Source organism: Nycticebus coucang, chromosome 12 (genome assembly GCF_027406575.1).
Source record: "Nycticebus coucang isolate mNycCou1 chromosome 12, mNycCou1.pri, whole genome shotgun sequence".
In the NCBI taxonomy this organism is placed as follows: domain Eukaryota; kingdom Metazoa; phylum Chordata; class Mammalia; order Primates; family Lorisidae; genus Nycticebus; species Nycticebus coucang.
In genome coordinates this window covers 100,075,611-100,102,470 of record NC_069791.1, presented here as the reverse complement: position 1 = coordinate 100,102,470, position 26,860 = coordinate 100,075,611, and the positions used below count along the sequence as shown (strand labels likewise).

The following is a 26,860-nucleotide window of genomic DNA, read 5'->3' as shown; positions in this document are numbered from 1 at the left end:
CCCATATACAGAGGGTGGCAGGTTCAAACCCAGCCCCGGCCAAACTGCAACAACAAAAAAAAATAGCCAGGCGTTGTGGCGGGTGCCTGTAGTCCCAGCTGCTCGGGAGGCTGAGGCAAGAGAATCACGTAAGCCCAAGAGCTGGAGGTTGCTGTGAGCCGTGTGACGCCACAGCACTCTACCAAGGGCAGTAAAGTGAGACTCTGTCTCTACAAAAAAGAATAGGAGAATGTCAGGTCTTCTGACAGCTATCGTACATGCACTATTTTGTGTGATATTGTCTCATTACAACAGGCTGAGAACAGTTATACATGTGAAGTTTGCTAGAAACAGAGAATACTTTTCAGACACCCTACAGCAGATGTCCTCAAACTTTTTAAACAGGGAGCCAGTTCACTGTCCCTCAGACAACTATGAACAAATTCCTACACACACTGCACATACCTTATTTTGAAGTAAAAAACAAAACGGGAACAAATACAATTCACATTGCATCATGTGGCCTGCGGGCTGCAGTTTGAGGATGCCTGCCCTAGAGTATCACCCCAAGCAGCCATTCAGCTTGACTCTGTTTCCATGTGGCAGTCCCAGCCAGGAGTCTGCCAGGCCACACCCTGCCTCACCCTGTCTGCTGCCACCTTTTCAAAACCTTCCTGACCAACCAAAGAGAAAGCAGACCCTCTGACCAAGGCAGAGATGAGACAGATCAACACTGAGGTCAAAGGTCCTTAATGAAGATTCACACATTCACATTTCCTGAAAATATTTATTAACCATCTAAACACATTTCCAATAGGGAAGGACACAATCCCTAATTTCCCTAGGGTCCACCTTTTCAAAGTTTCATAAAGAATTCCATCTTTCACAGAACCCATTTGTTCCCTGTTCATCTTTTTTTGACACAAGTAGGGGAAGAAATCTCTGCAAAGAGTAAACTAATCAACACTCTGCCAGTATCAGGAGCTGATGTGCAAATTACACTTTATTATTTCCCTTAGGTCTCCTTTTAGTCTAGGTCACATTTGGACACATTATCTGCCAACAGGCACCCCTGCAGGCCATTAAGGGGCATGTGGTGGCTGGATCTGAACTGCCCATGACTACGCAACCAGGGTCTTCAAGACAGCTGCAATTCACAACCAGTCTTTTGTTGACTTCCAGCAGGATTTCCCAAGAGACTTGGCCCCTCTTCTCTGGTCTTACAGGCCCCAGGAGTCCAAATGCTCCTGCTGAATGTCCCAAATGAGTTAAGTATTAACAGAAAGATCACACGGATACTCAAAGTTGTTGAGATTAACAATGGACATAGTAAGGCACCCAATCATACCCACAGAGTATGTGCACCTTGGGACAGGATGGACCTAATAGTGAATTCTGACCCCGTCAGTTCACTGCAAAGAACTTACTAGTGCAGACAGAATGCCTTTTTTAGTTTCACGCAAATCCTTTGGTGCCTCTGCACCTTTCTCTCAATGAACTACCATTTCCTCTTAAATTACCTGACAAATGCAGAGGTCATTTGGTCAAGCTGGGCAAAGAATCTCAGCTCTGACCCTCTGATTATGGCATCTTATCTGGGGCAAAGAGAAGTCCCATTGTTTCTAACCGGTGTGAGTTCTCTGATGACTTGTAAGACGTGAACTCCGAGAGAAGCTTTCTCCACATTCAGAACATTTATAAGGTCTCTCTCCTGTGTGGGTTCTTAGGTGACGAATCCGATTGGAGCTGTGTGAGAAACTGTCTCCACACTCATGACAGGTATAGGGTTTTTCTCCTGTGTGAATTCTCTGGTGCCTGATTAAGTTGGATCTATGAGAAAAGTTTTCCCCACAAAGGGTACATTTATATGGTTTCTCTCCTGTATGGGTTCTCTGATGTCTGGTGAGGTGCATGCCCTGTCGGAAGCTTTTCCCACAAGTCAAACATTCAAAAACTTTCTTCTCTGCCTTGTGGACTCTGTGGTTTGTAAAAAAGGGGGCACTGTCATTCATGGCTTCCCCACACTCAGAGAAGGAATAAAGCCTCTCTTTCTCATGAGTTCTTTCATGAATGACAAGGTGTGAACTCCGAGAGAAACTTTTCCCACACTCGGGACACTTATAGGGTCTTTCCCCGGTATGAATTCTCTGGTGGCGAAGAAGGTTGGAACTGTGAGCAAAGATTTCCCCACACTCAGGGCACTTGTAGGGCTTCTCCCCTGTATGTGTTCTCTGGTGCCTATGGAGGTTCGAGTTGCAAGAGAAGCTTTTTCCACATATGTTACACTGATAGGGCTTCTCGCCTGTGTGGGTCCGCTGATGACGAGTAAGATGAGTATTCTGACTGAAGCATTTTCCACATTCGAGGCACTTATGGGCCTCTTCTCCCAGGTGTGCTCTGTGTAGTGACAGAAAGTGTGGGTTCCCACCAAAGATTTCACCACACTCTACCCCCATACACAGTCTTTCTGCTGCATGTATTCTCTGGTGCCTAATTAGATTTGAGTTGTTAGAGAAATTTTTGCCACACAAGGGACATAAATGGAGTTTCTTTGGCTGTAGTTCCCTTGGTCGCCCCAGTTCCCTGTAACTGGTGGCTCCTGTTAAAGGCTGCTCCATTTGATCCTGTGGGGGAGGCTCCCAATTCCCTTCTGCCCTGTCATGAGGTCTTCCCTGATCAGGACTCCAGGGCACCTCCCCTCTAGCCTGGCCAGGGAGCAGTGCCTGAGGGTGAATATTCTCAGGAGAAACAGACTGACTGTTTTCTTCTGGGTTGTCAAATTTCTCTTTCCCTGGTGGAGGAAGAAGATGACAGAGGGGGAAGGGGGGGAGGAGAGAGACAGAGAGAGAGAGACCCCCTATATTATTTCTGCAATAGACATAAGAAAACCTCACATCTGCTACTGCCTATCAAGTCAAAAGCCAGGTCTAGTTTTTCCCCAATGTCCCTTCCTTTACCTATACGCAAGCTACTCTAACAAGACATTGGATAAAGGCTGGGCATGGTGGCTCACACCTGTAATCCTAGCACTCTGGGAGGCCAAGGCAGGTAGACGGCCTGAGTTCATGGGTTCAAGACCAGCCTGAGCAAGAATGAGACCCCATCCTCTCTAAAAATAGCCGGGTGCTATGGCAGATGCCTATAGTCCCATCTACTTGGGAGGCTGAGGCAAAAGAATCACCTAAGCCCAAGAGTTTGGGATTGCTGTGAGCTATGATGCCAGAGCACTCTACCAAGGGTGACAAAGTGAGAATCTGTCTCCCCCCCCCCCAAAAAAAAAAAAAACATTGGATAAAGGGTGGGACCACTACTCAAGGAAACAGAGCTCAGAGCAGTTTGGGAATTCCCCCTTCGAACAGAGCCTCCTACCCTTCAGGAATAGGTGGGATGGAGCAGGGCTAAGGCTAAAGTGGGACAAGTGAGCTGGAAGAGTGAGTACCTCCTTCAATGTTGCACCCTGGCTTCCTCACTTGCCTCCCTGAGATGGAGATTGGGCAATGGTGCTGGGTTAGCCTACATCTAAACCCTCAAACACCACATTCCTAGTTAGGGTAGGCTGTTCATCTTCATTTCTTACCTTGAGATGGGCTTCTGGGACTCTGACCCTCCTTGCAACTCTGGACACTGGCATCCCATGGCTTTACTCCTTGTTCTACCTGGGTGGTTGGGATCTCCTGACGGGGAATGTGAGATTCTGTTCACAATGAAAGAAACAGATTTTTGTATCACCGCTTTCCTGGACCAGGCAAGAGAAACAAAGAAATAGTCTTCTTTGCCCACAGAAGGTAGATATAGAATGCCCAATAGATCTGACAGCAATTACGTGAAATATACAGTGAACTAACTGTTCCATGTGGTTCCTCTGGAGAAATAAATTATAAGAGGGAAGGCTATAGCTTTTTTTTTCTTTCTATAAGTTCATAATATTGGGGACTTTTACAGTGAGAGTATACACTTTTATAATTAAAGAACAATAAAATGAACATGGTCAGATTAGTCATTCCCCAAAGAATCCGTTTAATATCATAAATGAACCTGACTCTTACATATAAATATAAAACTAAATTCGAATGGGCAACTTCAAAGAGAAAATAATATGATGGACAATCAGAAAAGGATCTAGGGCTCTAAGAAGACCATGAGATTTAAAACCCTTAAGTGCTAGCTCAGCACCCATAGCTCAGTAATTAGGCACCAGCCTCATATACCAGGGCTGGTGAGTTTGAACCAGGCCCAGGCCTGCTAAACAACAACATAAAAAAAAACAGCCAGGTGTTGTGGCGGGCGCCTGTAGTCCCAGCTACGTGGGAGGCTGAGACAAGAGAATCATTTAAGCTCAGGAGTTTGAGGTTGCTGTGAGCTGTGACACCATAGCACTCTACCAAGCGTGACATAGTAAAACTCTGTCTCAAAAAAAAATAAAAACCCTTAAGTGCCATTTCCATACTTCGCTAAAAGAAAAACAAAATCTCACTCCACCACCACTAGATATGGACTCAAACAGAAATTTACTTAAAGTAAACTATGATGTGATCTTCTCTTCCTATTTAGCACTCACTGACAGCTATGTTCACCTTTGGGCATCAAAGCAGTTGAAAAGTAAGATGGAGGGTGGTGCCTGTGGCTCAGTGGGTAGGGTGCTGGCCCCATATACCGAAGGTGAAGGGTTCAAACCCGCCCTGGCCAAACTGCAACAAAAAAATAGCCGGGCAGTACCTGTAGTCCCAGCCACTTGGGAGGCTGAGGCAAGAGAATCATCTAAGCCCAGGAGTTGGAGGTTGCTATGAACTGTGTGACACCACAGCACTCTACTGAGGGTAATAAAGTACACTCTGTCTCTACAAAAATAAAAAATAAAAAGAAAGAAAGAAAAAAGAAAAGTAAGATGGAAACCAGCAGAGTGATGTGCAACTATAGTCCCAGTTATTTTGGGCAAAAAAAAAAGGCCTGGCATGGAGGCTCATGCCTGTAATGCTAGTACTCCAGGGAGGCTGAGGCAGATTGCTTGAGTTCAGAAGTTTTTTGGCCAGCCTGAACAAGAGTGAGATCCAGTCTCTACTAAAAATGAAAAACTACGGTCAGACCCAGTGGCTCACAACTATAATCCCAGCACTCTGGGAGGCCGAGGTGGGCAGATTGCCTAAGCTCAGGAGTTCAAGACCAGCCTGAGCTAGAGCAAGACCTACCTCTAAAAACAGCTGGGCATTGTGGTAGGCACCTGTAATCCCAGCTACTCAGGAGGCTGAGGCAAGAGAACTGCTTGAGCCTGGAGTCTGAAGTTGCTGTGAGATATATAATGCCATGGTACTCTACTGGGGGCTACAAAGTGAGACTCTTGTCTCAAAAAAGAAAAAAGAAAAATTAGCTAAGCATGCTGGTGCACGCCTGTGGTCCCAACTACTCAGGAGGCTGAGGCAGGAGGATCTCTTGGACCCAAGAGTTTGATGTTGCTGTGAGCTATGATGACACCATGGCACTCTGCCCAGGGTGACAGAGTGATTCTGTCTCAAAAATATTAAAATTAAAATAAAAACTAAAAACTGGTATGAAAAATCTAAAGACAGTCCCAATGAAGGAAAAAAAACAGCAATAACCTCTTTTGCAGAATTATAACAAATCAGTTATAGCTTTGATTTTCTTACACAAACCTGAAAAAGGACAGTGTCTTTCTACTAGTGTGTCTTTCAACATAGCTATAATTGTAATGTACACAATCTCATTTTCTGTTGTCTTTTAAGACCTCCCCAAATTTTTATTGTAAGAATTTTCATACAGACAGAAAAGGTGAAGGAAATCCAACTCTCAGTTTGTTATATTTCATGGGCATCATTTTAAATCTCTGCAACACATAGATGCATCATAATTTATGATTTAGCCTGTTTTAGATATATACATTGTTTCCAAATTTCCATAAGACCATCTGCCTTTCCTGAATTTTTATAGACTGTGAAAACTCTTCAGCTGGAATGTTGATGCCAGTGCCCCTGAAATTTTTGTCTTGGGAGAAGGGCAGAGCACAGGAAACATAAGAGAGCGCAGAAGAATAAGCATTTTGAAATGAAAGGGCTCAAGTCCAAGCCTGCCTATGAGCGTGCCAATGCTATCACTTGGTAGATGCAGAGGACTTTAGACAAAGGGAGATCTCCTGAAGCTTGTCTGAAAAACACATCCAGGAGGTAAATGTACAGGAGACAGGACCCTGCTCAGAAATGGTTCAGTCATCACCCCTGGAAAAGAAGTCCTTACCCAACGAGTCCACATTCTCATAACTCTCCTGCACCGTGTCCCTGGAGAGGGCCCTCTTACTAGGATCCTGATGCCCCCATTCCTCCTGGGAGATGTACACTGCCACGTCCTCTAAGCTCTCAGGCAACTGCAACAGCACAAGATCTCCTTTAGCCCCTGATGCACCAAGAACAATTCAAGCAAAGTCACAGATTAATGGGCAAAACCCAGGGGTACCAAGGACATGTGATGGGGAAGAAGGGTGTCAGGCTAGGAGCAAGGTGTGGAGGAGATAAAGATGGTTGGGGAGATGCCTGTGTTGAGAAGAACAGATCCTCCAAGTGGCAGAAGGGCCCCCCACCCATCCAAAAGAACACTGAAGTAAGAAAGAAGGGTGCTGGGGGGAGACAATGGAAGCTTCACCTGGGGCCCAGTCATTTCCTTGTCTTCTATGTTCCCTTCAGGAGGAAAGAGAGAAAGCCAGGGAGCAGCAGATAATGCTGAAGGTGATAGAAATCATAATGAGAATGGCATTTCTAATTCTTGGCAACCCAAGGATTATTACCTCGAAATATCCATACCCCAAAACCTAGTCTCTGCTTTTAAGATTGAATAATAAAAGAAAGCAACAGAGGCAAAATAAAGTGATATCGAAAATGATAGGTCAGAGTAAAGGACTATTAGGAGTAGCACTCCGAACTCAACATTCACATAGCTCTAAATCGCCTCTGTTCTGTATACAAAAGGACACTACTAAGAGACTTTCCCCTCCCTTTTCCCACCCCGAAAAGAACCCACACCACTACTTTTAAGTCTTTGACTCCATATTTGAAAGTCTGCTTAAGCAATTCCTTCTCCTTGGCACCAATGCTACACCAAGCTAGTGTTAGGAGCAACGCCAAAGTCCCTCCTCCCTCCCACCTGCCCAGATAACTGCTCCTCACCCCGATCCTTTACAGCCTGAGGTTCCCTTTTGGGGCTGTGGCCTAGCAGCTCCTGCAGTCTGGGGCCAGGGCTTCGCTCAGTCTCCATTGGCTCCAGCTTGAAGCTCGGTGACTCTTGTGCTGTTTCCAGAGGCAAAGGCTCCTCCAAAACCACTTCTGTTCCCTGCCCATGGTTTGTGACCTGGGAACCAACCCACATCACTCATCATCACACGGGGTCCAACAGGAAGGGAAATTAGTACAGGATTCTGAGAGCAAGCCTTCAACAGAGAGCCACAAGTGATCATTTAGGGCCCTGTAAGCAGTTTGGGTGGGGAGCCTGCAGCCTTAAGGCAAAATTCTGGGGGGATCAAAATTTTGCAGAACGAATCCTTTTAGCAGAGAAAGATAAAGCTTTTCTTGCCCGTTTGGTGCTTAAAAAAGAAGAATCTTGAAATTAGAAGGCCACAGGTTGAACAGGGAGTGGAGTAAGTCCCATTGTATACCTTCCCCCCACAGCTCTTCTGATACATCTCACTGGCTTTTGCTCTCTCACCTGTTCTAGATGCTTCTTTTCCTCACTACTGGATAAGCTACACTTGGGTGACCCTGGGGGACAGTGAACTCAGAGACTCAGTGCCAAATGGTTTTTCAAGGTTCACAATTAACTGAGGCCCAACTCTACAGAGGAGACCAGACTGTTGAGCTTAATATAAGAAATACTAACAGGTGTTACACACCGACTATAAGCCAATAGTGTGATAAGAACTTCGAGATGCTCTCCCTCTACACCAGTGGTTCTCAACCTTCCTAATGCCTCCGAATGCCGCGAGCCTTTAATACAGTTCCCCATGTTGTGGTGACCCCCACAAATTTATGGTTGGGGGTCACCACAACATGGGAAACTGTATTAAAGGGTCGCGGCATTAGGAAGGTTGAAAAAACAGCCCTAGGAAATACTTCCTCATCCTCATCTCATCATCTTATCAGTAGGAAAACAGCGCTCCAAGGGATCAAAAACTTGCCCAACGTGACAAAGCTAGGATTTGAACACCGGTGATCTATCTCCAGGCCTAATGTTGAAGCAGGAGCACTGCCTTTATGTAGAAACAGGGCATTCTTAACTGCTCACTTGGTTCATTTGGGACAAATCTGGAGGATGAGTGTTCCAGGTTAAAACACAAAGGCCTCTTCCCCATGTAAGATCTCAGGGCAACCAAGTAAACTCGACTGGGGGCGCAATATTTCAGTCCTAAGGGTCAAAAAAACTGCAGATAAAACAACTCGTTCTCGCTCTCACCTGCTGTCTCAGTCTCCCAAGCTCTCTCTGCATATCTTCCACAAGGGTCACCGCTTCTTCGCCACTCTCTGGATGCAGCTCCTGCACCCTGCTCTGGATCTCCTGGGGTAGAATAATCAGGAACTGCTCCAGCACCAGAAGCTCCAGGATCTGCTCCTTGGTGCGCATCTCTGGCCGCAGCCACCCATGGCAAAGTTCCTGGAGCCGATTAAGGGCTTCCCGGGGACCAGCTGCCTCTTGGAAGCGGAAACGTCTGAAGCGCAGGTGGGAGGCCTCTGGGCTCGGTCCTGGGTCAGAAGGGGGCAGCTCCTGGCTCCAGGCACAGTCCTCCTCCAATTTCACTATCAGTAGTCCTTCCTGTTCCTGGGAACCCGGGCCCGACGCCATCGTTAAAGCCCCAGAGTGTACTGACCACGAAACCAGCTGCGCCCGCCTAGGACGGTGCACCGAGCACCGTCCAAGGATGTACAGCGTCAGCAGGAGCCGGGGAACCGGGACTCCAAGTCGCAGCTGGAGAGCCCAGCTCCAGCCTGGGCGCAGCAGACTCCTAGGCTTGGGCTTCAATCAGTTCCGGGAGCCACTGCACTGGTCCCCTGGTTCACCCCAGCCAAGACGTCCCCGAGGTAGGACCGGAACGCCGCGCTTCCCCTACGGCTGACCCATGCAAGACTCAGCAATGCCCTACCACGCCGGAAGTCCCTGCGCACGAATTAGGCGTCCACAGGCCAACGGCGCCTGCTCGGAACCAACTTCCGGGTCACGTTTTGCAAACTCTAGTCCCAATTGGGTAAGGTCTCTCCCCGACCTACGAGAAGGGAAGATTTGCTTGCGAAGGCGGGATGAGCGAGAGGCCAATTGGAGAGGAGAGGTGAGGCCATCAGAAGAGCCGAGTGGAGACTGGGGGCGGTTCGGGTGGGTCCTGAGCCCAAGATGGTTGTGACTCGCAGACTACCTGGATAGAATTCCTCAGGAACGCCTATTGAAATGCAAATTTCAGAGCCTGGAGGCGCCTTTGCATCCGAGTATGGGAGTGAGGCCCAGAAATTCGAATTGTTAATAAGCTCCCCGGAAACACTCCCCACCCGCCCCTGAGTCCTCCGAGGCTCCAGCACCTCGGTGCATCAGTCCGCGCGGGGTCTGCTGGGAGATGCAGTCCGCGACGCAGCCCCGCGAGCGCCCCTTCGCCTTAGGCAAGTGCTGCGAGCTCCGGGAGCCTGGAAGCCGGGGGACCGGGAGCGGTGTCCCTTTTTATGGTTTGGGGCTCGCGTCCGACAGCTTACAGTCCCACGGGAAAGCCCTGAGTCCGGCTAGCGTCACACACAGGCTTCTAACAACAGACCAGACTTTAAACTTATCCGGGGCGTGCGGCGCTGGCCGCTCTGTCTGCGGGTCTGTTCATTGCTCAGCCCTTCTAGAGCGGGATCGTTATTCGTCCACTCTCCTATCTCCCTTGTGAACTTCATCGTGAGGGGCTAAGAGTTGATTCCCTGACCGGCGCGGTTGCTGCCTTTCTGCCTCCGAGAAGAAGGCTACACTCAGCTGTGGCCAGAGTCGGCCCAGGTCCTCGATTTGTCCAGCGACGGTCAGGCTTCCAGATCAGCAAATAGAAGCGACGTAGGAATGAAATGTGTCAACCAATAACCCTTTATTGAGCCCCTGCCTTTGCTACTTGTCTCTCCCAGTTTTGGTTTCTTCCCAGTTTTGCTGGACTTCAGCCTTCCTTTGATTTACGACTTGGGGTTTTCTTTTACCTCTATCACATTATCCTTTGATCCCACTCTTAGTTTTGGAATCCAATCATAAAATAATAAATTTAAACGACACTTCATTTGAAATGACATTTTATTTTTATTAATTTGAAATATATTGCCTTTTCTCTATGAAAATATGAAGTAAGACAGTTTGCTCCACTGCCTATATTTTGATTTTAAAAGTTCTGGAATTCACTTGTTATCCTAGCACTCTGGGAGGCCGAGGTGGGTAGATTGTTAGAGCTCAGGAGTTCAAGACCAGCCTGAGGTGGCGCAAGACCCCACCTCTAAAAACTAGTTTGGCACTGTCAAGGCGCCTATAGTCTCAGCTGCTCGGGAGACTGAGGCAAGAGGATCACTAGAACCCAAGAGTTTGAGGCTGCTATGAGCTATGAGGCTAGGGCACATAGTGACAAAGTGAGACTTATCACTACATAAATAAATAAATGTTCTAGAATTTAAAAGTTTCCTTCAGATTAACATTAATGAAACTATCTTGCTAATAATTGCTTGATAATGTTAGTATTTAAATATATTTCTCTATTTGGATATTAAGTCACTAATTATTCAGTGTTGTCCAGCGTCTTAAAAATAAATAAATAAATCACTATTCATCAGTGTAACTGGCTTATTGTACCCTCAATGAATCCCCAACAATAAAAAAAAATAATAATAAAAAATAAATAAATAAATCACTATTCACCAACCCTTGTTTTCTTGCAGGCCAATAAACTTTGTCAAAGATGAAGAGAGAGGGCCGCGCCTGTGGCTCAAGGGGTAGGGTGCCGGTCCCATATGCCGGAGGTGGTGAGTTCAAACCCAGCCCTGGCCAAAAAAAAAAAAAAAAAAAAAGATGAAGAAAGAGAGGAAAGAACATGGAAAGTGGGTGCAAACCAAAACTGTTAGTGAGGGAAGGAATGGTAGGACACAGCAGGAGACTGGGGGCGCCTTTGCATTGGAGAACACTTTACTAGTTGTCTTTGGGGTGACAGAAACACTGTTAAGAGAGTTGTTTTGGTTACTATCAAGACAATCCATGTTTAGATTTTAGCTAAGATAAAGACTTTTTCCTGGTTACCAACGAAACTTGTTCAGATGCCAGGGTTTATTTGAAAATCTGTTAACTGAAATAGTTTTGTTTCTTTTTGTTTCCTTTTTCTTATTTTTATTTTTTTGAGACAGAGTCTCACTCTTGCCCTCTTGCGTCACAGCTCACACCAACCTCAAACTCTTGGACTTAAGCAATTCTCCTGCCTCAGCCTCCCAAGTAGCTGGGACTACAGGCGCCCACCACAACACCCAGCTATTTTTGGTTATCGTCATTGTTATTTGGCAGGCCTAGGCTGGATTCAAACCCTCCAGTTCCAGTGTATGTGGCTGGCACCCTAGCTGCTGAGCTACAGGTGCCGAGCCTAATCCATAGTTTCTTAACTGCTAAATTTACCTCTCTTTTTTCTCTTGAACCCCACCTTAATACAGTCAGAATTTTAAGAAGATAATTACTTCATATTTTGGTTCTAATTTTCAATTAGAACAATAATTATCAAAATATTTAAAAGACAATGTAAAACTAATGCAGTGCATTGACTTTAAAAGAATTAGTTCACTCCTCTTCCAGAGATTGGAGAGAAGTAACCTTGAATTGAGTTCAAAAACATCTTCCCCTCATTTTGGTTTTGTTCTAAATGTTGAAAAAACTGCCTGTTAGAGGGTCCAGTTAATAATCCTAATTAAGAAAATAAAAGATACAGAATAGCCATCTCTCCTAGAAATTAGCCTGAACTCAGGGAAAACCAGTGGTGACCCAAACCATCATGATTCCTATCTTTCTGTGTCCAGGATAGCCAGTACCAAAACTGGACCTGCACTTCCCATTGGAGCATAGTATAGAGCCATGGATGAAAGAATAACAGGATTCCAAAGAAATGAAAACGTTACTTGGCTCCAAGGTAGGTGAATATTCATTTGAAAGAAACAAGGGGAAAAACAAAGGAAAAATTCGGCCTCATTTGGAGTAAAAAGCTTTGGGATTTTATTTGATAGTTTCTATCATTCTCTCGGAGGCTAATACAACTTTCCCCCCACTCCATCATTTTCTTTCTCCTTAGACTGGGTGACATCTGCAATTTCTATTTCTTGTCTCAGGTTTTGAGATCAGGAGAGAAATGAAGACTCTTCAAAGTACAAAACAACTTTGGACTCTGCATCCCTTCATTGTTATCATAGAGGGAAATGCTCTACATGGTTCCTTTTTACAAAAAAAAACACTATCCACATATAGTGGTAAAATAAAAAATTGGTGGGGAAAACTTCCAGACTTAGCAAAGCTTATAGGAACTTATCAGAACTCCTTTACAGGAAGGGAAACCTAAGAACTCCAACCTGGCAGAACTTCACAAACTCAAACCCCAAGAAAAAGAGTACAAGAGAGAGACTCACCAATGTTTTCTGCGTGGAAAATACCTCTTAAGATTACTTACTGAGCACCAGTGAGTTTATTCAGGAGAGGAACCTCACAAGTGCCCTGGCTGTGGGAAAAGCTTCCTTACTTCAGACCTTTATAGACACGAACATCTCCCCACAGGTGAGATGTGCTACACTTGATGGAAAGAAGTTCGGCAGTGCGTTTTAAGAACTTTGAACTGAAAAAAAAAAAAGAACTTTGAACTGTTTCTTCCCTTTGATCAAGTAGTTCTAATTGAGAAACTATTCTTAGCGGGGAAGAGGGGGTAAAAGCAAACAGAGAGAACTTCCCATGGTTCTCTGCTACCCTAATAATGAAGATATTATAATTAATGTTAAATATTATTAACTTTAATCTTATAAGACTGGAAAGGTCTTTATGGCATAGGCCTTGAACTGTGGCAATATGTGCTACCTTAACTTCTGCCTCCACCACAAGTTAGAATCACTTGTGTCTGTGCTGCCATGATGCTTTATTCGGCCTCATTTTTAGCACTTAAATCAGTTCATTTTAGCTGGCAAGTTTAGCAGGTTTAGTTGTAAGTATATTACAACCTGTATCCTTTCCTACATGCATCCTCTCTTGATGTGGGCACCCAGTGTCCACAAATGGCATATCACATATGACTGGATTTTTACAAAGTAAAGAACGTTATTCATCTCTTCGTTCCTTAAAATGCCCTGTCTATACCAAACATTAATAAATGTTTGTAGCACTGAATCAAGAAAGATGTGAAGTAGCTCTTGGAAACCAAGAATTTAATTAGAACATTATGTGGATATGGATAATTATGCTTCTGAGCATTTTAAAAAGATAAGGGCATACATTAATACCTGCTTCATAAGTACTTTAAAGACCAAATAAAATACTGTATGAAGGCTATAAACATAATAAGCTTTTAAAAATATTGCATTTTCATTTTTAGATAGTCTTGCTCTATCTCCCAGGCTAGAGTACAGTGGCATCATCGTAGCTCACTGCAACCTCAAACTCCTGGCTCAAGCTATCCTCCTGCCTCTGCCTCCCAGGTAGCTACTACATGAGATGTGCACCGCTATGCTGGCCTAATCTTTCCATTATTTGTAGAAATGGGGTTTCACTCTTGCTCAGGCTGATATCAAACTCCTGGCCTCAAGTGATCCTCCCACCTCAGCCTCCCAAAGTGCTAAGATTACAGGCGTGAGCCATTGCACCTGGCCATATGTTTTATTTTTATTCCTTATTATTTATGATAGAAAGCACTTAAGATATGAATTTAAGTGTAGCTTTAGTTATATCCCATAATTTTTTTCCAGAGGATGAACACAACTTATACCATGATTTTTTTTGAGACAGAGTCTCACACCGTCACTCTAGGTAGAGTACCATGGCATCAGAGCTCACAGCAACCTCAAACTCTTGAGAAGTGATCCTTTTGCTTCAGCCTCCAGAGTAGCTGAGACTACAGGTGCCCATCACAATGTCTGCCTAGTTTTTCCATTTTTAGTAGAGTCAGGGTCTTGCTCTGGATCAGGCTGGTCTCAAACTTCTGAGCTCAGGCAGTCCACCCACCTCAATGTCCCAGAGTGCTAGGATTTCAGGTGTGAGCCACTGTGCCTGGCCTCATACCGTAATTTTTATATATAATGTTTTTGTTTGTTATTTTTTTTTTTTTGTAGAGACAGAGTCTCACTTTATGGCCCTCGGTAGAGTGCCATGGCATCACACAGCTCACAGCAACCTCCAACTCCTGGGCTTAAGAGATTCTCTTGCCTCAGCCTCCCGAGTAGCTGGGACTACAGGTGCCCGCCACAACGCCCAGCTATTTTTTGGTTGCAGTTCAGCCGGGGCTGGGTTTGAACCCGCCACTCTCGGTATATGGGGCCAGCGCCTTACCAACTGAGCCACAGGCGCTGCCCTATATATAATGTTCTTACTAATGATTTCAAAAGAGTTTGTCATTGCAGTTTTTATTTATTTCTTCTTCAATCTAAGAATTGGTCAACTGATCAAGCTGTTAAGAAAAATTTACCCAGGTGGCACCTGTGGCTTAGTGAGTAGGGCACCGGCCCCATATACCAAGGGTGGCAGATTTGAACCCACTCCCAGCCAAAACTGCAACAAAAAAATGGCCAGGCATTGTGTCAGTCATCTGTAGTTCCAGCTCCTTAGGAGGCTGAGGCAAGAGAATCGCCTAAGCCCAAGAGCTGGAGGTTGCTATGAGCTGTGATGCCATGGCACTCTACAAGGGCAACAAAGTGAGACTCTGTCTCTAAAAGAAAAAAAAAATTACCCTTAATTTTTTTACTGCCTTGATTAGAAAATGAAGTTTATTGTATTTCTGCTTTGAAATTTCATTTATGGTTTTTGTAGACTTATAGGAAACAAATGTTCTATTTTAGAACAAATATAAAATAGCATTGGACTTCTTAAGTATTTATTTGGAAGCATCCTTGTTGCTTCCAATTCTGCCTCCCTGGATTTTTATACGTTCTCTTCCCCTGTGAAGTTTTTAAAAATACCTGTTCTACAGATTTTATATAACAATTTTTTTTTGTGTGTGTGTGGTTTTTGGCCAGGGCTGGGTTTGAACCCGCCACCTCCGGCATATGGGACCGGCGCCCTACTCCTTGAGCCACAGGCGCTGCCCTTATATAACAATTTTTAATAGCTCCCTAGCTGTTAAAGTTGGCAGTAAGAACAGAAGGCTAAAGGAGCTAAGAGAGGCCTCTGACTTTCTCTAGCTAAGCAAGACCTCCCTAATATGCCATAGTTGTTTGTGTTCCTAAAATCAAAGAGAACCTGCAAGGACTACTTTAAGATTTTTGCAAATGTGACCTTCCAGAATCCAAAGGGGTGATTTTAAAGCATGCTGAGGATGTTTTCTAGGCTGAAATCAAGGAAATTCAGGAATAAACAAGTGAATCAGCTCGTGGTGGCTCACAATATGGTGGGGGGCGAGGGAAGAGAAATATTACTCTGTCCTCTTGCACTTGCACCCATTTTGACATTTCCAAGAGAAGCCCTCTAGGAAACCCTAGGGTCTTCTAGGAAACTTCATGGTCTTTATTCCTAAAATGAATATCCATCTCAAAATCCTCTCTTATTCCTAGCCTAGCAATCAATCTGGTCTGAATAATTTCAGAAACAACCAAAGCTCAGACTTAAGCCTTAGGCGCAGTTCCTTGCCCCTTTCCTGATAGTGTTCTATGACAGATGTTAATGACTGATAAAAGAAATGAAAGATGGTACTCTCTATTTCAATGAAGGTTATGATAATCTTAGGTCAGGCTGTATTTCTTGTTAAAAGTCTTCATTTTTAACATTAGATAAGAAATCTGATGACTTTGAGAATGCCATAGTATGAAAAAGCCCAAGCTGTCTTCACATGGAGTGAAATGGATGCTCAGTCATCTCCAGCTGTTTCTGCCATCCCAACTCAAATACCAGACACATGAGTCAAGAATCTATCTTGGGGGCGGCGCCCGTGGCTCAGTCGGTAAAGCGCCGGCCCCAGGGTGGCGGGTTCAAACCCGGCCCCGGCTGAACTGCAACCAAAAAAAAAAAATAGCCGGGCGTTGTGGCGGGCGCCTGTAGTCCCAGCTACTCGGGAGGCTGAGGCAAGAGAATCGCTTAAGCCCAGGAGTTGGAGGTTGCTGTGAGTTGTGTGATGCCACAGCACTCTACCTAGCGCCATAAAGTGAGACTACAAAAAAAAAAAAATCTATTTTGGACATTCTAGTCCCAGCAGACACAAAAGGCAGAACCAAGGAATCCAGCTGCTGACAGCCAGTACTGAGATCTCAGTCACATAGCGATTAAAACTATTCCAGAAATCTCCAGCCATTTGAGACATCCCATCTAAAGCTCCAGTCATCGTGGAGCAGATATGAGTTGTCCCTGCTGTGCTGTGTTTGAAATTGGACCACCAACTTGGGTGCATAATAAAATGGATATTAATTTATATCACTGAGTTTTGAGGTGCTAATTATGCAACAAATAGATAACCAGAGAACAATGGTAATACATAAATAAACATTGTACAAGATTAAAAGAATACAGATGTATACAAAACAAGGAAACTTTTCCATCACCCTCCCACCTAATGTCTCCCCTGTTTAGAGGTATAATTGGTTGTGCATCCTACCAGTCTCCTTCTGATAAGCTTCTCATGCCTATATGTATTCATTATATGTATAATATATATCACGCCATACATATTGCCTAGATCTTTTTATAATTTAACATTCAGTGATCTATTCAGTGATGCAATTTTAATCCTTCTTTCAAGCTAAATACAATAATAATTTGATAAAGTACATACACACAAAACCCATATATCCTGAACTACAAAAGCAGTTCCCATGGCACTGTAACTCAAATCCATCCCTCCAAATCCTAATTCTCTATCGGTAAAATTTTACTCAATATTTTTCTTTTCACTTGGCCCTTTTCTAAGCCAATTAAATGTATTTTTGGGCTCAGGGCCTGTGGCTCAAGCGGCTAAGGCGCCAGCTACATACATCTGAGCTGGTGGGTTCGAATCCAGCCCAAGCCTGCCAGACAATGATGGCTGCAACCAAAAAAAAAAATAGCTGGGTGTTGTGGCAGGCGCCTGTAGTCCCAGCTACTTGGGAGGCAGAGGCAGGAGAACCCTTAAGCCCAGGAGTTGGAGGTTGCTGTGAGCTATAATGCAACAGCACTCTACCCAGGGTGAGAGCTTGAGGCTCTGTCTTAAAAAAATAATAATAAAAATAGCAGCTCGGGCGGCGGGAGGGGGGGCAGCGGCCAGGCAGCGCAGCTTCGTGAAGGCTCTCGGCGCGTCGCGGCCCGCAGGCACCCGGCACGCGCCCTGCCCGCCGCCAAGATGCCGAAGAGGAAGGTCAGCTCTGCGGAAGGAGCGGGGAAGGAAAAGCCCAAGAGGAGGTCGGCGCGGTTGTCAGCTAAACCTTCTCCTGCGAAAGTGGAAACGAAGCCAAAAAAGGTAGCAGCAAGCGATAAATCTTCAGACAAAAAAGTGCAACCGAAAGGGAAAAGAGAAGCAAAGGGAAAGCAGGCCGAAGTGGCTAACCAAGAAACTAAAGATTTACCAGCAGAAAACGGAGAAACTAAAACTGAGGAAAATCCAGCCGCTGACGAAGCAGGAGAGAAAGAAGCCAAGTCTGATTAATATCATATACCATGTCTTATCAGTGGTCCCTGTCTCCCTTCTTGTACAATCCGGAGGAGTATTTTTATCAACTATTTTGTAAATGCAAGTTTTTTAGTAGCTCTAGAAACATTTTTAAGAAGGAGGGAATCCCACCTCATCCCATTTTTTAAGTGTAAATTGCTTTTTTTTTAAGAGGTGAAATCATTTGCTGGTTGTTTATTTTTTGGTACAACCAGAAAATAGTGTGGGATGTTGAATTAATGGGATGCTTTGACTATCTTGGGTGTGAGCTTAACATACCATAGATAGGGGTTAGTTTTTATATCCTGTAATACGAAGCATACTAAATGGCAGTGTGGAGTCCCAGTCCTGCATTGATGTGTGAACATTTTAAATTACTTCTATTCCATGTTGTTTTGTACTAGAATTGTTTCCTAAAGAAAACCACTCCCGTGATCATGGCTCTCCGTGTCAGAACTGTGTAGACCCCTTAACATCTTTGGTTGTGGTGCTCCTGTTTTCCTAATAACTTTGTTGCTGTGCTGTGAAGGACTGAAAATCTGAGCATGTAGCATATGGTAATGAAGTGTGAATTGGTGGGACTTACCTAACAGCGTATCAGCATTTGAAGATACTGGTACTTGGTATCCTCTTAAGGAAAATTTGCCTCCAAATTTTAATCTGGAAAGTCACTGGAATAAATGTTTAAAAAAGAATTACAATAAATGGCTTTTTAGATTTTGGGTACATACGTTAAGAATTGTGTATACAAATTGAAATGTCTGTACTGATGCTCAACACAACCAATAAACTCTCAACTACAAAAGAAAAAATAATAATAATAAATAAATAAATAACGTATTTTTGTTTCATTTTCATTTACACTGAATGCAACATAAAAATATAACGAGGCAGGCTTGGCGCCTGTAGCTCAGCAGCTAGGGCATCAGCCACGTACACCGGAGTTGGCAGGTTTGAACACAGCCGGGGCCTGCCAAACAACAATGACAACTACAACCAAAAAATAGCCGGGCAGTGTGATGGGCGACTGTAGTCCCAGCTACTTGAGGGGCTGAGGCAAGAGAATCGCTTAAATGAAAGATGGTAAGCTCTATTTCAATGAAGGTTATTATAATCTTAGGTCAGGCTGTATTTCTTGTTAAAAGTCTTCATTTTTAACATTAGCTAAGAAATCTGATGACTTTGAGACTGCCATAGTATGAAGAAGCCCAAGCTGAGGTTTGAGATTGCTGTGAGCTGTGACACCACAGCACTCTACCAAGGGCAACAAAGTGAGACTGTCTAAAAAAAAATTTATATATATAAATTTATATATATATATATTTTGTTTAAATATATATAAAGGTGAAAATAAACATTGTGTAAGAAAACTAAAAATAAAAGTAGCTTCCATAGACACACATGGTTTTCATCAAGTATATGTTTCCACAATGAATAAGTACTTACAAATATGCAAATAAAACACTATCCTAAATGCTTATCTTGCCATCTATGCCATTCAATTTTTAGGCAATGCCATTCTTGCTACTAAAAACATTTTTTTTTAGAAGCTTTAATCTGATCTGGGGAAATGAGTTCTCCTAAAACTTAACAAATAGTATGTTATAATCCCCAAAAGATTTTTAAATCAAAAACACCTTCCAACATGGAAGAGTCACATAAAACTTTGTTTCTCAAAAGCAAACAGAAAAAAATCATTCTTATTACCTGAAAAAAAATATTAAAAAGAATTAGCTTTTAAAACAGATAAACAGATAAAATGTCTTTTCCTGTATCATCTCTTTAAATGAAACAAAAAATGTTAACTACAATAATCAAATACATAAAGCACATATTTCAGCTATCAGAGTCAAAGATGCTATTTAGAGTTCACATATTAAACAGCTATGCATAGCTTACAATGGCACAAATATGTCTAACACATGAACACTATTACTATTTCACCCTATGTTAATAGAAAGGCAGTGGGCATGTTCATATATGGCTGTGGCTGAAACCATCGCTTGGCCAGTGTCATGCTGTGCTTTGAAGTCATGTAAAGTACTCTCATGACATTTGGCACATACAAAGTGCTCACTGTGTGTTCAGTTAAAAGTGTCATCCACTGCAGTTCTGAAGCTATGATTTTTGGTATTTTGACATTCCTTACCCCATAAACCTTAGTAATGTTTTCTGTGGTCTTTGTTCTCCAATTTTAGCTCTGACTCACACAGTTGTTTTCTCCTAACTACTCTCTGTGGCATTAGGGATTATTTCAGTTGGTTTCTGCAGAGGCACTGTCTTTGGGGGTGCATCCACTGTGGTTTCAGCCACAGCCATATATGAGCTTGCAGGACAGCAGAAGAAACACACATGAGTTTGGCTGGCATGAGCAGCTTGGTATTTACTGACCTTCAAGCAAAGGCTTTTGTCCAAAGAACCATAGCTTTCCTGGACAGCCTCTCAGTCATTTCAAATTAATTTTTTTTTTTTTTGTAGAGACAGAGTCTCACTTTATCGCCCTTGGTAGAGTGCCGTGGCGTCACACAGCTCACAGCAACCTCCAACTCCTAGGCTTAGGCGATTCTCTTGCCTCAGCCTCCCAAGTAGCTGGGATTACGGGCGCCCGCCACAACGCCCGACTATTTTATTGTTGCAGTTTGGCCGGGGCCAGGCTTGAACCCACCACCCTTGGCATGTGGGGCCGGCGCCCTACCCGCTGAGCCACAGGCGCCGCCCCATTTCAAATTAATTTAAATCACATTTTAAAAATGTCAGTTTCTGCTTTATAGCTGCAGGGATATCACAACATGAAACATGCCCTAAAGAACAGGACATGTTAATTTGATGCCAGGTGTGTGTGTGTGTGTGTGTGTGTTTGTGTACACTTTGGAGGTAGATCTTGGATGTGTTTCCTTCAGTATTGGCTAAAGCTTCCTTATTTGACTTGCTAATTTAAACTATATCTATTTTGGAAACCTCAAATATTTGTTTCTCTATGTGCATGGTCTGCTTTTAAAAATTAATTTCCCAATTCTCTGCATGCTAGTAAAACAATATCCCAGTTAATGAGTTTTTAAAATTATTTTGGCAGTTTTTGGCCATGGTCAGGTTTGAACCCACCACCTCCTGTATATGGGGCCAGCGCCCTACTCCTCTGAGCCACAGGCGCCACCCGAGTTTTAAAATATTTTTTGTTTAAAAAAAGTACTGGATCACAAAAATGGAGAAGCATGAATCCTATGTACTCAATTTTGATATGAGGACAATTAATGACAATTAAGGTTATGGGGGGAGGAAAAGCAGAAAGAGGGACGGGGTGGGGGGTGGGGCCTTGGTGTGTGTCACACTTTATGGGGGCAAGACATGATTGCAAGAGGGACTTTACATAACAATTGCAACCAGTGTAACCTGGCTTATTGTACCCTCAATGAATCCCCAACAATAAAAAATAAAAAATAATAAAATAAAATAAAATAAAATAGTACTAGAGCAATACAAGAAATGCTTCCTCTATATTTAGACTGCCGTATTTACTGTTTTACACTGAGAATATACTCAGAAACTATGTTTCATTGAGTCATAAAGCTTTTTTCGTTTTTTTTTTTTTTTTTGCAGTTTTTGCCCCACCGAAAAAAATTTTTTGGCAGTTTTTGGCCAGGGTCAGGTTTGAACCCACCACCTCTGGTATATTGGGCCAGCGCCCCACTCCTTTGAGCCACAGGCACCCCCGAGTTTTTAAATATTTTTTGTTAAAAAAAAAAGTGCTGGAGGGTCAGCTCCTGTCGCTCAAGCGGCTAAGGTGTCAGCCACATACATCTCAGCTGGTGGGTTCCAATCCAGCCTGGGCCCACCAAACAATGATGGCTGCAACCAAAAAATAGCCAGGTGTTATAGCAGGCACCTGTAATCCCAGCTACTTGGGAGGCAGAGGCAGGAGAATGGCTTGAGCCCAGGAGTTGGAGGTTGCTGTGAGCTGTGATACCACAGCACTCTACCCAGGGTGACAGCTTGAGGCTCTGTCTCAAAAAAAAGGGGGGGGGGCTGGAGCAATACAAGAAATGCCTCCTCTATATTTAGACTGCCATATTTACAATTTTACCTTATTATGCTGCACTGAGAATATATTCACAAACTATGTTTCACTGAGTCATAAAGTTTTTTTGTTTGTTTGTTTTTGCAGTTTTTGGCTGGGGCTGGGTTTGAACCCACCACCTCTGCTGTATGGGGCCAGCGCCACAGGCGCCACCCGCGCCACCCAAGTCATAAAGCTTTTAATTCATTGCAAAAAATTAAAATATATAGAGGACATGGAGTAAAAAGGCCAACTCGCATCGCTGATTCTACTCTAGAGGTAGCCATGTTATTTTTTACATCTCCTTCCCGATGTTTACATGTTAATATTTTTCCTATTTTTTACAAACGTATCTATTCTATCCACATTGCACTACAAACATGCTCCTTTCATTTAGTTATATTGGTCATCTTTGCAGAACAGCATGCAGAAACCCACTTTATTGTTTTCAATGGATGCAGTCCATTGACCAAAACTTATTCAGCCGCTTATCTCCTGCTAATAGATATTAAGTTATTTACAGTCTCTAACTAATTGGCAGGGTGGCAGGCAAAGAAATGTTAAGCTGGGGCGCTGTGGTTTATGCCTGTACTTTTCTAGCACTCTGGGAAGACGAGGCAGGTTATTCCCTTGAGGTCAGGAGCCAGACCCGGTGTTTACAAAAAATAGGGAAAGGCGGCGCCTGTGGCTCAGTGAGTAGGGCGTCGGCCCCATATGCCGAGGGTGGCGGGTTCAAACGCAGCCCCGGCCAAACTGCAACAAAAAAATAGCCGGGCGTTGTGGCGGGCGCCTGTAGTCCCAGCTGCTCGGGAGGCTGAGGCAAGAGAATCGCGTAAGCCCAAGAGTTAGAGGTTGCTGTGAGCCGTGTGACGCCACGGCACTCTACCCGAGGGCGGTACAGTGAGACTCTGTCTCTACAAAAAATAAATAAATAAATAAATAAATAAATAAATAAATAAATAAATAAAATAGGGAAAACTAGCTGGGCGTGGTCGCTCATCTCAGCTTGACTTTGGAGGCTGAGAAAGGAGGGTCGCTTGAGCACAGGGGCATGTGATTGCAATGAGCTATGATGACCACACTGCATTCCAGCTCGGAGGACAGAGTGAGACCCTGTTTAAAAAGAAATGCTACCCCTCAGGAGCGGCGCCTGTGGCTCAGCGAGTAGGGCACCGGCCCCATATACTTAGGGTGGTGGGTTCGAACCGGTCCCGGCCAAACTGCAACAAAGAAATAGCTGGGCGGGCTCTGCGCCTGTGGCTCAAGCAGCTAAGCCGCCAGCCACATACACCCCGCCAAACAACAATGACGGCTGCAACCAAAAAATAGCCAGGTGTTGTGGCGGGCGCCTGTAGTCCCAGCTACTCGGGAGGCTGAGGCAAGAGAATCGCCTAAGCCCAAGAGCTGGAGGTTGCTGTGAGCTGTGATGCCACTGCACTCTACCGACAGCAACAAAGTGAGACTCTGTCTCTAAAAAAAAAAAAATGAAAGAAAGAAATAGTACCCTCAGATTACTATGCAGGTGAATACGGTCTGATTATGTTTACCTGAACACAATAGTCTTAATGGGTAGAACTTACACGTAACATTTAAATGATATAGAAAAACAGACCATCTAACTGAGCGTTCCCAAACTTTTTTATGGGCTGCAGTACACTCGGATCTAAGGAAATCTTTCTTGAAAGTCCAATGTGTATTATAAAAGTTAAAAAGTAATGGCTTCTCCGTCATCAGTGGGGTATTCTATGCTCAGAAGGCCCTACCATGTACTACAGATGGACTTAAGAAAGTCCACGAACACCCTGAAATAAACGTTAGATACATGTGCCTTTTCCTAAGCCAAACCATTATTATGCCTCACAGCATTTTGCTAGATTTTTTCAAAAGGAATCATTAAACAAAGAAATTAAGAATCTATAAGGTTCCAAGAGGCAGAGCTGGAGAACCTTGTTCGAGCCCCAGCCTCTGTTCCGTTTATAAATGAGAAAAAAGTGTTGTTGTCGGGATGGATGGCCTATTTCTTTCTTTTTTCGAGACAGAGTCTCACTTTATTGCCCTCAGTAGAGTGCCATGGCGTCACAGATTACAACAACCTCCAATTCCTGGGCTTAGGCGATTCTCTTGCCTTAAACCTCCTGAGTAGCTGGGATTACAGGTGCCCGCCATAACGCCCGGCTATTCTTTGTTGTTGTTGTAGTTTGGCCGGGACCGGGTTCGAACCCGCCACCCTCGGTATAAGGGGCCGGCGCCCTACCCACAGAGCCACAGGCACCGCCCTGGGTGGGCCATTTCTTTCCCAGCTTTTACCATAACTGAAAATTACCGTTTACCCAAGTTAAGATTCTTGGGGGCAGAGATCTTGACTAACGTATCCCTCCTCTGCACCTGGCAGTGAGTGTAACACAGCAGGGAGGTGAATATTTGCTGCAAACGTGAGTGAATGAGGTCAATAGGGCGGAGGGATTTGAGAGTTAACAAACTCGGCACAGCCCCGAGACGTCCTCCAGCTGCGAGCCTCCGGCTGCTCCGGTACACTCCGACTCTACTTCCCAGCCTTGTGCCAGGGATACCAACAACTGCAGCGGCTACTTGGCGCACCGCCCCTCTGACCAGCAGCAGCTATAGGCTGTTGGGGCTGCCAATCAGATCAACGGAGCCGCGGCGCGGCGACCTCTGGGAGACGTAGCCCCTGTCCCTCCACCCTCCAATTAGTTCCGCGTGCTCCCGGGGCCTTCTGGGAGATGTGGTTCGGCGGCCCGCCGGCTCGTGTGCGTGCGTGGTGGGAGTGCTGTAGGACGCTGGAAATCAGGCCCTCGGTGGGTCATGCCTCTTTGCAACCACTAAGCACCGGGCTGGCCTCCCGGGCCTCCGCAGGCTCGCCTGACCCGGCGGAGATTGAGCGTGTGTTGGGTGTTGCTTAACTCCAACGCCTGCCTGCGTCTCAGGTCCTCAGTCGGCGCTTCCTCTTTATGGTTAGACGGCCCTTCTGCACCGCCCCTCCTTCCCTGGGCCGCTTCTCCTTGAGGCGCCTGGCCCAGGTCTGTGCTGCCAAGCCTTAAGACCCGCCTAGTCGCGCCGGCCTCTGCCCAAGCACGGGCGGCAGCAGGCACCTATCAACGTAGGCGGGAGGGTGTCCTGGAGGTGTCGGCTGTGCCTTAGTGGGACCTTCTGTCCATCTCCACAGACACCTCAGGACGAAGCTAGTGGTTCCTCCAGCGAAGCCGGGCATTTTTGCGTGTATTATCTCTGAATTCCCAAAACAACCAATTTGACAGTACAGGGAAGCTCAGAAAAGTCAGATAACTCGCCCACGTCACACAGCGACTAAGTCTTAGAATCTCGTGTTTCTCACCACTTCGTGCAGCTTCCGGACTCATAAACAAGCAGTTTCAAAACAATGATGTGTGGGAATGACGGGGAGGAGCCAATAAGCGAGCACTTTAAAGGACAGTATTCAGTAAACGGAACCTCAAAGGGAGCAGTTGCTTTCCAGGCACAAAGTCAGCTGGGACTGATATTTTTCTGGCTCGTTCAGTGGCCTGTGAGCCCTTTGGAGGTTAGGGTCTCAATGCCCAGAGCTTGACTGGTAGTCAGGTACCTATAAATATTGGGAGAACAAAATTTTATTTTACTTGTTTTTTAGAGACAGGTCTCATCTGTTGCGCAGGCTGTTCTTAAACTCCTGGGCTCAAGAGAGACTCCTGCCTTAGTCTCCCAAAGTGCTAGAATTACAGGTGTTGCAGGAAAAGTGTGAATTAAAACAGACACACCAACAATATAGAGGAAGGAACCTTTAATTGCTGGTGAGAACTCAGGTGCCTCCAGGCGTGAAATGCTGAGTTCCCAGGAACAGTTTTTTTACAGGTTCTTTTATGCTTTTTTTTTTCCCAGTTCAATATCAGCTACATAGTTAAATGGCACAGATGTTAGAAATCACAGTCTTTTTTTTTTTTTCTTTTTCTTTTCAAGGTTATTTTAGCTCAGTGTAAAATTTGTTCCTATCTTTGGAGGAGGAGTTCTGCAGTTGCCTACTGCTTTCTCGGGATCACTAGGACGTAAGATTTATTTCTCCTTTCTCACGGGCAGGAGCCACCACGCCTGGCTGTTATAAAATTTTTAAACACTGAACACTTGAGAGAGTAAAAATGAACACCCACTTACCCTTCACCTACATTTAACAATCAGAATAAATCATGTGTATAACACTTTGTAGTTTATAAAGCCTCTTGCTTAATGTTACCATATTGCAAAGGAAGCGCTCATTGATGAGCAGTGTGGGTGTTCTGGGTGCCATGACTGCAGCCCCTTAGCAGGGTCAAGGCCACCTGTTGGATCCCATTTTGGGAAGCTGGCTTTCTCTCCATTTCCCTCTTGCTCAGAAGGGGCCCTCAGAAAGTACAATTATGATATGTTTTTCAGTGAGAAGGGGCCTGAGCAGCAGATCTCATTGATCTGAGGTAAGATAGGCAAGTGGGTTGGCCGGAGTTGGGAATTAAATCTTGCAGAAACTCTTTGTTGCCTGCAGGGTTCAACACTAACTCCTTAAGGTAGCTGCAAGGGCCCTTTCTATAATCTGACAAAACAAGAAACAGAGATATTCTCCAGGCCTCTTCATACCCTCCAACATCCAATCCATCCACACTGTGTCAGTCCTGCCTTCAAAATTACCCAGGATCTGACTCCACTGCCTCCACACTGGTTCAAGCCCTGCAGCCCCAGTCTTGCACTGTGGCAGTAGGTTGCTTTCTCCTCTTCTGCTTCCACAATTTCCTTCTCTACTATCTCTTCTTCCTACAGAAACCAAGTTTTCCTTGTAAAGCATAAGTCTGATCATGTCTGCTCTGCTGAAATTCTCCAGTGTCCTTTCATCTCAGAGTAAGAGGCAAGCCCTTACCTTGGCCAAGAAGCCCTATGGGATTTGGCCTTCAGGTCCCTCTTTGACCCCTCCATCCACTCCTCGTGCTTGCCTCTGCTCTAGCCACTTCTTTTCCTCAAGCGTTAAATACACAGAT

General features: G+C 44.7%; 2 protein-coding genes and 1 long non-coding RNA gene across 3 annotated transcripts; 2 read left to right on the top strand and 1 right to left on the bottom strand.

The window, feature by feature from the left end:
* Nucleotides 1-284: 284 nt before the first annotated feature.
* ZNF263 (zinc finger protein 263) lies at nucleotides 285-9,155 on the bottom strand. Its single transcript, XM_053555300.1, has 6 exons — nucleotides 8,428-9,155; nucleotides 7,149-7,329; nucleotides 6,628-6,704; nucleotides 6,226-6,352; nucleotides 3,557-3,673; nucleotides 285-2,770 (listed from the first exon to the last, which is right to left on the bottom strand). Exons 1-6 carry the CDS (start codon nucleotides 8,812-8,814, stop codon nucleotides 1,602-1,604), a joined length of 2,058 nt encoding a protein of 685 aa, XP_053411275.1. The 5' UTR covers nucleotides 8,815-9,155; the 3' UTR covers nucleotides 285-1,601.
* A 2-nt stretch (nucleotides 9,156-9,157) lies between these two features.
* On the top strand, nucleotides 9,158-14,205 carry LOC128561291 (uncharacterized). Its single transcript, XR_008373235.1, has 3 exons — nucleotides 9,158-9,295; nucleotides 12,018-12,127; nucleotides 12,324-14,205. It is a non-coding gene; the product is annotated as an uncharacterized LOC128561291 (long non-coding RNA).
* A 3,077-nt stretch (nucleotides 14,206-17,282) lies between these two features.
* Nucleotides 17,283-18,692, top strand: LOC128561289 (non-histone chromosomal protein HMG-14-like). The gene has a single exon (XM_053555314.1). The coding sequence runs from the start codon at nucleotides 17,489-17,491 to the stop codon at nucleotides 17,789-17,791; it is 303 nt and encodes a 100-aa protein (XP_053411289.1). The 5' UTR covers nucleotides 17,283-17,488; the 3' UTR covers nucleotides 17,792-18,692.
* The last annotated feature ends 8,168 nt before the right edge of the window (nucleotides 18,693-26,860 follow it).

What these genes read in the sequence shown, in the direction of transcription:
- ZNF263 (XM_053555300.1), bottom strand. Translation starts at nt 8,814, where the DNA reads ATGGCGTCGGGCCCGGGTTCCCAGGAACAGGAAGGACTACTGATAGTG. An exon ending in AGGAAATGACTGGGCCCCAG is followed by an intron (nt 6,353 to 6,627) that starts GTGAAGCTTCCA and finishes GTGCTGTTGCAG; the next exon opens with TTGCCTGAGAGCTTAGAGGA. An exon ending in TCCCAGAAGCCCATCTCAAG is followed by an intron (nt 2,771 to 3,556) that starts GTAAGAAATGAA and finishes TTCCTCCACCAG; the next exon opens with GGAAAGAGAAATTTGACAAC.
- LOC128561289 (XM_053555314.1), top strand. Translation starts at nt 17,489, where the DNA reads ATGCCGAAGAGGAAGGTCAGCTCTGCGGAAGGAGCGGGGAAGGAAAAG.